We start from the raw sequence: 12,711 nt of genomic DNA on the forward strand, positions 1-12,711 counted from the left end.
AGAATTAGTTTTTGGCCATAAAACAGGGAAATTAAACTCATGCCTAAAAAGACCTAAACATCAATTGTTAAAAAAAAAAAAGAGGGTTAAAAAACCCATCACTCTCAGCCATCATAATTAAATCGATGACTCCCATGCATTTGATGTCAGGTAACTAGCTAGAAATTACTAATTTGTTTTGTAATCCTATGCAAAATTCCTCTTGAACAAAGGTATTCCTATCTTTAGCATATCAACTTAAAAACTGAAACTTTGATTCTCATATTACTGATATAAAGCTAATCCATGAGTAAAATTCTTCGTTGGGCCTATTTCCACAGCTGTAAAATATGAGAATTGGACTATAAGGCCTCTGAGGTCCTTTCCAGTTTCTACTTTGATTAAATGTACAGAGCTCTAGAAGTTCAAATGAGAACATATAGGAGATTTTCAATGCCCAAGATCATTAGTCAGAAAATCCAGAAGGTTTTAAAATTGGGATATGTCATTTTAAAAAGCATAAAAACAACTCCTAATTATATAGTACTTTCTAAAGACAGTATACCATAGTGCATAGAGTGTTGGGGTTGGAGTTGAGAAGACCTGGATTTCAAATCCTGCCTCTTACCCTTATGTGACTGTGAGCAAGTCACTTACCCTCTATGAGCTTCAGGTAACCCCTGTAGTACTTAATGCCGAGTAAGTCAGAGATAAAGTGCCATCTTTGTTGGTGGAACAAGTTACCACACTGGGGATTGTCTACACTATGGTTTACAAAATGCTTTCCTAGTGGCAACTATCATGAGGAATAATTCCTTCTGTTTTTAACCAGTTAATATTTTAATCTTATTGAAATAACTATCTGAGGTACCCTTCTCTAGTTTTTTCATCATAACTTAGCACTGTATCACATCACTGTGTACTTCAGAAACTTACATACTTAAAGAAATTGGAAATTCATGTGGCTTTCTTTTATTTTAGTGTTTGATGATTGTATTCCAGTTCATTGTGGTGGTATATTGTAAATCTCTTCTATTAATATATAATTATTACGTTTTAATCCCCCAGAAATGCTAAAAAACAAGAAATCATCAAGGCATACAGAAAGTTAGCGCTGCAGTGGCATCCAGATAATTTTCAGAATGAAGAAGAAAAGAAAAAAGCAGAGAAAAAATTTATTGACATAGCAGCTGCTAAAGAAGTACTGTCAGATCCAGGTATTACATAAAATTGAGTTTAATTTAATGAACATTTATTAAGTGCTTTGTGCAAAGCACTGTGCTAAGTTCTGGGAATATAAAAATAGCTTTACATAGATCCTGCTGCCCAGGAGCTTGTAGTTTAAGAGAGAAAGACACATACATACATGGACTGTGATACAAGGGAGGGCACAGAAAGAGTCCAGGCAAAGTATGTTGAGAGGTTTTTGAGGGAGAAGAGATCACTTCCAGCAAGTCTGGGAGTGTAGGAGGCAGGGTCAGGTAGCCCTTGAGTTAGGCAAATCTGCCTGAGATAGATAGATAGATAGGAGGGGTAGCCTAAAAAAAGGGGGAGATAGACATCCTTTTGGGCTTGAATGTAGAATATATGAAGGGGAAGAATATTTATTGAGGCAGGCTAGATGGGAGCCAGATTATGGAGACCCTTGAGTGCTAAAATGAGAACTTTAGAGTTTATTTGGTAGGCTGTGAGAAGCCAAGAAAGGTTTTTGAATACTGGAGTGACATGACCAGAGTGAAATAGTAACATAACTTGAGCAGTGGTCTGAAACATTGAGTAGAGAAGGGATAGATGAGGCAAAGGGATACCAGTTTGGGGGTTATGATTGCTTAGGCAAGGAGACATATGGTGGCTTCAGTGGGCTTGGAAAAGATGGGGTATATGGGAGAGGACTGTAAGGTGGGGAGGTGGGGAAGAGCTGTACACGACTTTACTTGGGTAACTAGGAAAATGGTAGAACCATCAACAGAAGCCAACACTAGGTTTTAGAAATAAATCTAAAGAGGAGCCAGGCAGAATGGTGAGACAAATAAAATATACGTAGTCCAATAACCAGAATTTCCCATCTATACAGGGTCTCTGTCCCTTCTTCTTACCTTCGGCATATCAACTTTAAGGCTTAAAGTTGGATATTCTTGTGACTAATATATAAAATCTATTAGAGATCCCAGGAAGGAAATTTCAAATGACAGAAAAGTGGTGAGATTTCTAGTGCCCAAGATTTTAATCATTTAGAAAATCCAAAAAGTAAGTAAGCGTATATCATTCTAGAAAGTGGGTAAAGTAACCTACAATTAGAACTGTCTAAAGGCAAAAGGTGCTAGAGATCTCAACTTGAAGTCCATAAAACCTGAGTTCAAATCCTACCCCTGACACTTAATGTCTGTGTGACTCTGGCAAGTCTCTGAGAGCTTCTCTGCCTTGGGCACATTCCCAGGACATGCCTAGTGAGCTTTTTAGACTTTGTGAGGAGTTGCTCTGCTCTTTATGAACATGATCGCATTTGAACACCACCCTATGAGGCAGGTGCTTTTACTGATGAAGAAACTGAAGTGCAGGCAGGTTAAGGGACCTGTACTTGGTCACACAGCTAATCTGGCCTTCAGTCCAGGCATGAGGTTTCTTTTTTTTTGCATTTAATAGTATTTTATCTTGTCCTAAATAGATGTAAAGATAGTTTTCAACCTAAGTCTATCATAGTTGATCATTGCACAATGTTGCTCTTACCATGTGCAGTGTTCTCCTGGTTCTTCCCACTTCACTCAGCCTCAGTTCATGTAAGTCCAGGTTTTTCTGAAATCCACCTGGTCATCATTTCTTATAGCACAATAGTATGCCATTACATTCGTATACCACAACTTGTTCGATTATTCTCCAATTGATGGGCACCCCCTCAATTTTTAATTCTTTGCCACCACAAAAAGAGCTACTATAAACATTTTTGTATATGTGAGTCCTTGTCCCTTTTTTACAGTCTCTTTGGGATATAGACCTAGCAGTGGTATTGCTGGATTGAAGGTTATGCACAGTTTGATTGCCCTTTGGGCATAGTTCCACATTGCTTTCCAAAATTGTTGGATCAGTTCACAACTCCACCAACAATGCATTAGTGTTCCAATTTTCCTACATCCTCAACATTTATCATTTTCCTGTTCTGTCACATTCACCCATCTGATAGGTGTGAAGTAGTACCACAGAGCTGTTTTAATTTGCATTTCTTTAATCAATAGTAATTTAGAGCATTTTTTCATGACTATAGCTTTAATTTCTTCATTTGAAAACTCCCTGTTCATATCCTTTGACCATTTATCAATTGAGGAATGAATGGCATGCATTCTTATATATTTGTCTCAGTTCTCTATATATTTGAGAAATGAGCCAGTATGCTATTTCTAAGAGCAGGATGCCATCCTGTCCCTGGTGCACCTAGTATTGAGCTGCTCTAGCCCTCACACAGATCTGTCAGCCTTCCAAGCATCTTTGTATGAAGCTTAGGGAAGGAGGGAATACATACCAGAAAACAAGATATGGGAGAGTAATGTATAAAGAAAAGACAACAAAAAGCCAGTTTTGGTAGGCTCACCTGCCAAATTTGGCTAGTAAGATATGTTGGAGCCAGGTTGTGTAAGTCTTTAAAAGTTAAAAAGAAGAGCTAATGTTTTATCATAAAGGCAACTAGAAGCCTTTGGAGTTGGTTGAGTAGAGGAGGGGGTGACATAGGCAGATCTGTGCTTAAGGAAAATGAGCTTGGCAGAAGTATAGGATAGATAGAAGTGGTGAGAAGCTTAAAGCAGGGAGACTAATTAGGAGATTGTCATAGTAATCTAGTAAAGACGTGGTGAGAGCCTGAACGAAGGTGGTAGCTATGTGGGTGGGGAGAAAAGAGATCATATGTGAGAGATGATGTGGAGGTAGAAATGGTAAGATTTGACAACTGATTAGATTTGTGGGCTGTAGGAGAGTGAGTTGAGGATAATTCCAAGGTTATGAACTTGGGAGACTGGAAAGTGGTGTCTTCAACAGAGAAAAGGAAGTTTGGAAGAGGGGAGGATTTAGGGGGAAAGGACAATGAGTTCACTTTTGTATGTGTAGAGTTTAAAATGTCTTTGAGACATCTGGTTTGAAATGTCTATAAGGCATCTGATGATCTAAGATTAAAGCTTGGAGGAGAGACTGGGGTTGGGTATAGGTCAGGGAGTCATCTGCTTGGAGATGATATTTAAATCTATGAGGGTTAATGAGGTTGCTGAAGAGTTGAGAGAGAAAAGGGACCAGAAATGCATTCCTCAATACTGAGGAACTTAAGTGTAATATACAAATGTAGTGTCAAGTGTTTTCTGTTTAGAAATTGTGAATACTAGGTGTGAATATAAGAATATGTAAATAAGCAAATTAAAATGCACTTTGAATGGTTTTTTGTATGATAAGTCAAATGCAAGCATAAAATAGAACATTATTTGTGTTTGTATTCTCCAAATGTAGTTCCAGCATAAAGAGTGTGGGGTGTTGTTACTTTTCTGAGAAATTATAGGTATTGGTTCTTACATATGACTCATAAGTATTATAATTTTCTTGCTGGGCAGTCAACTTTTAATTTGTGAGTACATTATAAACGTATGCATTAGTGCAGAATCAGTGCAGATTCATTCAGGTGCTAGAATCGATTAGAACAACTGTTGCATTTGAAATTCTGCCGATGGTAGTTTTGTTTTTGCTTTCTTGTAAGATCATTTCTGTTAGTTTTTACCTCAGAGAACTTATTAAAATGTCAAAGGAAAGTAGCTCGTCTCTCTTTTTAAGATAGAATAAATATAAAGAAGGCTACTTTAATGAATTTGAAAGTACTATTTTTAATCTTTCCTTTCGTGAGCTGAAATGAAAGCTGTAATGTGCGTTGCTCATTACAGAGCTATTATTCATAGTGTGTGACACACAATATAAAATGCCAGACACAATTGCTTATACCATTTAAAAGTGGTTTTCCCCTTCTTTAATCAGATAGAATTTAACACACCTGTGCCTCAGTTTTTTTTTTTTTTCCATTTCTTAGAAATGAGGAAAAAGTTTGATGAAGGAGAAGATCCCTTGGATGCAGAGAGCCAACAGGGAGGTGGTGGCAACAGTTTCCATAGAAGCTGGAATTCATGGCAAGGCTTTAACCCCTTCAGCTCAGGCGGACCATTTCGATTTAAATTCCACTTTAATTAAAACCAACAATGTTTTTCTGCTACTGTTCCTTCTCCTAACTTTTTTAAAATTAGAAAACAAACCTTGTTCCAGTTTCAGGACTCTAATGAAATATTTCAAATCTTTCTGTTGTCCATAACCAAAGAATTGTTTTAATAGGAAGAATCTTTTCCTGTCCATTTTAAACTCTCTTGTTGGCTGGGGGTGGGATGATGAGTGATGGTTCAGTGCCCGTGTGAAGCAGCCAAGTCTGGGGCAGACTCTCTTGTATAAGCATCAATGTATTTTTTTATATTTTTCGCATTGGAGCAAATGCAAATCCTTCCTCCTGTCCAATCCTTGTGTGGTGTGTCAGTACCTACATATGGTGCATCTGTAAGCATACATAAGCCAAAAAAGAAGCTGTTGTTCTCAGAAGACTGGGCATGTTTCAGTATTCCAAAAGTGAAAAATGAACGATGAGACCACATTCTAAACCGTATTGTTTTAGGGTAACTTGGTTTTCTGAAGCATAGACTGCTAGACTGGGATTTTGAACAAACAGAACAGTTATTGATTTCTAATATTTTTAAATGTTTATTTGTTAATATTTGAACTTCCTTAATACTATATTCAATTTAATGATATTGCTTCTCTATGGCTACAAGTAAAGAAGTGAAAATCTCTCATTTAGAAAACTTGCTACCAAATTTTGGATTCTTGATTGGGGTTAGAAAGCACATTTTATTTATTTATTTTTTTGGTAGCTGAATGAGAGTTCCTCAGGACTGCATAATTGGAATTGGATGTCATGAAGACCTGGGAGCATTTTCATTTAAGACTAAAAAGAGATACTTTGTTTCTGTAAAAAGTTATTTTCAAATTTTGAAAAATTTTTTGAGCAATATTGCTTCTATACAAGTAGAGAGAAAATTTTTTTTAATAATGAGTTCCTACCTGTCTTACCAAATTTGCAAGATCAAGATTTGGTTTTGAAACTTAAAGTCACTTTTCCAGGATATATAGGCCTTCAAATACAGTATTTCAATATCCTTTATTGTGATGGCTCTGTTAGAGTTCTTTTCTCATCCCTGGGTTTACAGGACTCCTAGTTTCCTGACACATTTCAAAATCAGATGTTACAAAAGGTACCAGTCTGATTTAAGCTCCTGGGGTGTCTTACACAATCTTTTTTCTTCGCCCTAGAAAAATGTGCCTCGACTTGAACTCAACCCAAGTTTCCACCATCATTTCTCTGTAAAAATAATATTTATCTCCTGATAGGTCACATGTTCCTTTTCTGTGAGGCAATTACTGAATAGTAATTAAGCTATTCAGGCATACTATGGAGACTATTTTTTTCCCTGTTCAGAATAGGAATTGATCTCTTTTGAATAGATCTCTTTAACCAAGGACATTGTACCTTTTAAGGAAATGCTAGTGCTGCATTTAAAATCTAAGATAATAGATTTAATTAATAATTATTAATTGCTCCCATTGAAGTTTTTTTAGAGCTCTGAGTTTTGGGGGATCACTTTTAGTAGCATAAGGTACTTAAAATTAGTAGAGAATCAAGAGATCTAGTCAGTGGAGACGGTAATTTGACTATACTGATGCCAGCATTATTAGCCAAGCACAAAATTTTATTCATAAATATGAGTTTGCCTAAGATTTTGTTTAAAAAGATGTTGGATGTTTAACTATGTAGATGAGTTGTAGAAAATTTTAGCCGATACCATGATGTCTAATTGTCTCTCCATAAATGTAAAGCATTGAAAAGAAAATTTTTCATTGATTTGCAGTTTTCATTTGTTTTATAATGTCTTGAAGCTCAATCCACTATAATTTGCAAATGTACAATGTAAGCTATATTCTTTAACTCTTTGAAAAAATCTTAAGCATTTGTACAACTGGAACTAATTCTGTTATCTACAGAAATTATTTTTGAATCTTGTCTTCCTCACAAATTTTCCTTGGCGTCACACCAAGAAGACTACTACCCAGCTGATAGCCCTGCAGGTAGTAGGGGTCTTCAAAACCCCAGATAAAAATGGATTAAGTCCCCACAGCCTAACATTTAAAGAATACCAAAATTGCCAGGATGTGAGAGAGTTGAGTGGATGATTGTGATGGTCATGGATCGGATTGCATTGGGAATTCATGTTCTTTAGGGTATTTGTTACTGATAGAGCATCTAACTTCAGACTGCATGCCTGAGTTTTCACCTCTCAATAACCATGATTCCAAAGCCTCAAGTCAGTCACTCACCGAAGGGAGGTGGACAGTTATGTTCAAAGCCTGTTTTCCTCTAGAAGCACCATAATTATAAATTAGAAACACTTGACAGCTTTAGTTCATCCAAGAAGAAAGAGAAGCTATATATTGCACAGTGCCAATTCCATTAAAGAGAATGTGAGATGTCTGGACTGGTATTGCGTTCTGCTACTTGAGGAAGAAAGTAGGAAGACTGTGAAGCTCTTATGAAGCCCAGTGAATGCAGTTTGTAACAGTGATATAGAAACATTTGCGTATTAAGGAATAGTAGAGCAGTTTGTCTGCCTAACAGTAGGAAGCCACACTGTACAATGGACAGTGGCTGCTGCTCTTGTGCACTTTCTGCCGACATACTGCTTTTGGTCACAGGCACAAAGCATTTGTAGCTCTTTCAGGAAGAATATGCAGTGGGTCACATGTAAGGATACATTATCCTTAACTCTATTGTGTTCTCTTCTGAATTACTCACTTTTCATTAGTGAGCTCCCTAAATAAAATGTCACTGGTCTATTCCATTGTAGTAAAGCTGGTTTAATGGGAGTCACCCATGGCAAAAAAGTATTAAATACACTTATCTGTACATGATGCAAAAGCAGTCTTAAGAAGGGTAGTTTAAAACTCATTGAGAAGTCTGAAAGTGTGTACAGAAGTTTGCTTTTTGCCAGAATAAATGAAAATGTAAACACTACTTTGAGCATCCTCTGCTGAAGTGAATTTTATAATAAGCAATCTAGCCATCAATTTGACTTTTAAAAATGACAGTTTTCCATTTCAGGTCAGTATTAACTCTAGCCTTTTGAGTTGCCAGTATGAAAGCATTTGGGAAAATTTGGGTCTCTGGCAATGGGATCTAAAACTGTCCACATCACTTGAAAGAAAAAAAAATACTTCCCCACCCCTAAAAAAAGAGGATAATTAAAAGATACTTTTTAGTATAACAATACATACAAAACAGTGTCATTTTATTCATGGTGAGAAGTGACAATTTTCACCTGAGATAATTAGTTGGCCAAGTTTTTGCCTTATTGTGATAGTACACCATTTAGTTTGCCTTGCAAAAGGATTTGACCAGTATGTCAAAAGAATAGTTGTAAAACACATCTGTACAGCCTTACTTACTGACTATAGTTTCCTTTTCAACATCCGGAGAGGAAGGAGGAAGGCATTTGTAATTCTTCAATGACTAATACAGTTTTATTCTAAATCAGATCATTCCTGTTAATCACTACTTGTTAGTGGCAAGAAATTTACTACATTTTAAACAGGATGATAGTAGGTAGGGTAACTCAGTCTTGTTGCAGAGATCTCTTGCTTGCTGTCTGATTTAAGATAAATTAGCCACTGCGTGGCTCTGTGAAGTAACAAAATTTTGTTGCTTTTGTTTATCTACATTTGTCACACCTCTGCCTGCAGTGAGAAAGATTGGCAGGGGTTAAAACTGGTGATCTTTCTTACTGTAAGTTAGATACTACTCCTACCCTAAAGCTATAGTTCAGCTATTTGAGTGAGATGACTAACTTAATGCATCTTAAAATTTTTGAATGTTTTATATAAAAGAAGGAAAGGAACCTAAAACGCGATGAACTGGGTCTCAGACATGTCTACAAATGTGGGTACTATTTTTATGCCAGTGTATTTTCACATTTAATAAAGATATTTATGGTGATATGTGCATTTTTTTCCTTTTATGATTCCTATAAAAAAGAGTTGCTGTGGTCATGAGAACCTCAGAGATGATGCTATAATTTTTTTCCCCTATATTTCAGTATCCTCCAAATTGGTATGTTGAGAAAAGGAAGCTTGCCATAAATAAGTTGTAAAGGAAATCAAAGCACCTTCTTTTCCCCCCCTCCCCCAAGCTAACAAGAAGCAAGTCTAAATATTATAAAGATGCTACATGTTAATGATAGCATTGATTTTATATTGAATGCAAGTTAGCTTGCATCTGATGAGCCTTCCTAGTAAATTGTCACTTCCCATTTTGTGGATAACTAAACTGAAGGCATTGTAATATATTCAAAAGAGCGTTAGATTTTGGAGTAAGGAGACCTGCCCCTTAATTCTATTATCATGAACAGGTAAGTTGCTTTTTCTTGAGTTTCAGTTTTCTCGGTGAAATTAGGATATCTGTACCACTAACGTAATAGGTTTATTGCGAAGAAAGTACTATAAAAATTTGAGTGGTCAGTAGTGATGTTGGTACTAGAAAGGTGAAAGCAGCTCAGAAAAAAAATGAAGGAAAAGTATGAAAAGGAAAATGATCCGGATGTTTCCATAGGGTTCTTTTAGCTGGAGTTGAAATACGGAGACATGGGAAACAACTCTGTACGGTCTATGCAGACTTAGCCAATTCAGTTAAGCGGCAGTGTATTCATTTCCCAAGTCTTGCAACAGGTACTTTTACTAAAAAACAAAAACCCCAACTTTTGATTTACCTTAATCAAAATTAGTGAAAACTATACTTGAAAATTTTAGGTTAAACAGAAATATAATAAATCAAATGAATTTGTTTGCTTTTTCTTTACTAGAATTCTGCCTGTGCTTTCCACCCTGCTCCATACACAGGTGCTTAAGAGAGTTTGTTGAACTAATTATGTATGAATTCCTACTCTTTTGGGGTTAATCACATCAATTCACAATAGGAATTAATTTAATAAACAAGGAAATGAAGTGGGAGGGGCTTCTGTCACTGCTGGGGAAATGACCCCTGTGGTAGAGCCTATGGGGAAGAAGCAGCCTTGCCTGGCTTGGGTGACAGCCCCCTTCTCCCTGATTAAAGCATGTAGAATTGAAAGGGAACTGAGAGATGATCTAGTCCATTCCTCAGTTTTATATGTTGGGAAACCAAGATCCAAAGAGTCACTTGTAACTTTCCCAAGGTCAAGGGTAGGCATGTGAACCAGCCCAGGCCTTTGCACTCCAATTCCAAGGTTCTTCACAATACCACATAAGCAAGAATTGATCCATCCTAAATTCTCAAAAAGGACCAATGATATCATGAGGGTTATATTGACTTGTGTGAAGTGGATTTGTAAAGCAGAGCTGTGAATTGAAAAAGTGGCAGGAAGGACAACACTACCCTCAAACCCCTGCCCCGTGCATTGTAGGTGGGCCACATTTTGGACAGCCCTCTTTGTGTCCTCTGGTATATGTGCATGTGTATAATATTTATGAATTTCTAATCATTAGAGAACCTTGGAAATGGTTCTTTTAAATGAACTTTGTATGTTTTCCTTACTGGGTGAAATTCCACTCTTGGGTATGAAAGGCTCATTTGGAGTCATCTATTGATAACTACTTCCCAAACACTTCATTTCTGATTTGGACATTGCAAAATATGCCTCTTCCTGGGATGTCATTAGTGTTTTCACATTATATGTACACAGTTGCATCGTGTTTGTATTATTTAAAATGTGCTTTTGTTAACAATTCACCAAAAAAGCCCCTTAAGCAATAAAAATAATTTCCAGCTTTTCTAATCCCATAATGGTTGTTTTATGTGCAACAAAGTTTGGGTTTTTTAAAAGTACTAAAAGGGTGTTCTTTTTGTTGCATTCCTCTCTGAACTGTCACCTTCTGGCAGGGCTTCGAGGCAGGTCCTGTGACCAGGGAAATGCTATTTCAGACTTTTGCCACACGGAAAGCTGAGGAATGTCAAGTCATATAAACAGGGTTATTATTTATAATGCAAATACTTTGGATAATTTAGAAAATGATGTAAATATAATCAACCAATAGACCACTTTGGAATGATATCTTTTTAGGTTTTCTACAGTTATGAAAAAGTCTTGGCAGAAAACATTGGCCTTGTTCAAACGGAATCTTTCCTAACAGATTTTTGACATACATCTGGAGTTTGTGAAATCCTAAATAGCTCATTAAGTATCAGTTTATATGGATCATTCCAAATTGCTAATTTAATGTGATGAGGAAGAAATATTTTTTTTTCTGGAACCTTTAGATATTTTAGCAGTTGTGTTTTAAGTAAAAAAAAAAAAAAAACAAACTTCTATAGAACAGCTGAGATATCTATATAGTGCTTAGCACATAGGAGGTACTTAAATCCTATTCCTTTCTCCTTTTATCTATCTAAAAGGGTTGCTACTACAATTTTTTTTAGCTTCTCTTTTAATCTACTTCTAAGTGGAGTATATTTTTGATTGATCCAAAAGTTGAACCAGTTTCTTACAATACTTAGTTCATTTTGCTTAAACATTTAAGACAGGGCTGTCCAAAATGTGGCCCGCCTACAAGCATAGAAATTTACATAAATGCTTTGGTAAAAGGAGGTCGAACTACTGCAGAGCTCTCACTAATGTTGTCTATTGTTTCAATAAAATCCTAAGGTTGGACAGCCCTGTTTTAAGACATTCAACTTTTTCTTAAGCATCGATTATTATTGACAGTTTACTGGCCGTGTCATGTTAGACTGGTGTTAAATAGAAATGGGGTCACTGCACAAAAAAGATCCCTGTGGGCTACATATTGACTTAGAAAACTACATATTAACATGTTACTCGTATTTTTTTTTGTTAAATATTTCCTAATTACATTTTAATCAAGGTAGGCCCCACTGGGAATATTTGTGCCCTCTGGTGTAAGTCATTTATAGTTAAAATGGGTTTATTTAGTCATATGTTGATTGTCTTCTTTCAATCACATACAATCTCTGATGTCGTTGTGATCATTTACTGTTAATTTGGTGGGAACTAGTTCTTTAATGTCCAAATCATGGACCAGAAGTTTCATGCATATTGAGTCTTGATTTTCTGTAACTCTTAATTTTCTCTTGTTTTACTGACAAGTGGGTTTTAGGATTTCTCAGGCAGAGGTAAGGTAAAGATACTTGCAAAGTAAGATTAAGAATAAATTGGCTAAAGAAAGCATTTACTGCATTATAGCAGAAATATAGGCAGAACTGTCTTAAAGCTTGGCAATTACTTAACTCTTTCAGCAGCTGACAGGGCCTGTCATCCCTAGAAGCGCCTACTATCTCTTACGTCTGGATATAGGGTTGCCTGTCTAAAAATGTCTCTTTTTGACCTGGAGTCATAGTGTTTCCTGGAGGTCATTTACTTCAAAAGGCCCTATCCTTCCTTTTCCTTTCTTTGGTAAGATTTTCAATAAATCTATTGGTTTTCTAGGCCTATGTTGAGGTCTTCTCAGTAAAAAGTAGTAGCTTTTTTCTACTAAACAGATATGAATTCACATCAGTCCTTTTTTTCTTTCAAGCTTTAGCAGGGCTTTAGCCACAAAATATCATGGGAGGTGGCATGGAGTATTTGGAAGGAT

General features: G+C 36.3%; 1 protein-coding gene across 1 annotated transcript in view; it reads left to right on the forward strand.

Moving 5' to 3' along the window:
* The window catches only part of DNAJC3 (DnaJ heat shock protein family (Hsp40) member C3), a 92,677-nt gene extending 83,590 nt beyond the window's left edge, over positions 1-9,087 (forward strand). The window contains exons 11-12 of the mRNA XM_036753655.1: positions 1,048-1,196; positions 5,030-9,087. Coding sequence (XP_036609550.1) covers positions 1,048-1,196; positions 5,030-5,187 — 307 coding nt within the window. The 3' untranslated portion in view covers positions 5,188-9,087. The remainder of the gene's footprint in view (positions 1-1,047; positions 1,197-5,029) is intronic.
* The last annotated feature ends 3,624 nt before the right edge of the window (positions 9,088-12,711 follow it).

The sequence above is a fragment of the Trichosurus vulpecula genome, chromosome 4 (assembly GCF_011100635.1).
Source record: "Trichosurus vulpecula isolate mTriVul1 chromosome 4, mTriVul1.pri, whole genome shotgun sequence".
Classification (NCBI taxonomy): Eukaryota; Metazoa; Chordata; class Mammalia; order Diprotodontia; family Phalangeridae; genus Trichosurus; species Trichosurus vulpecula.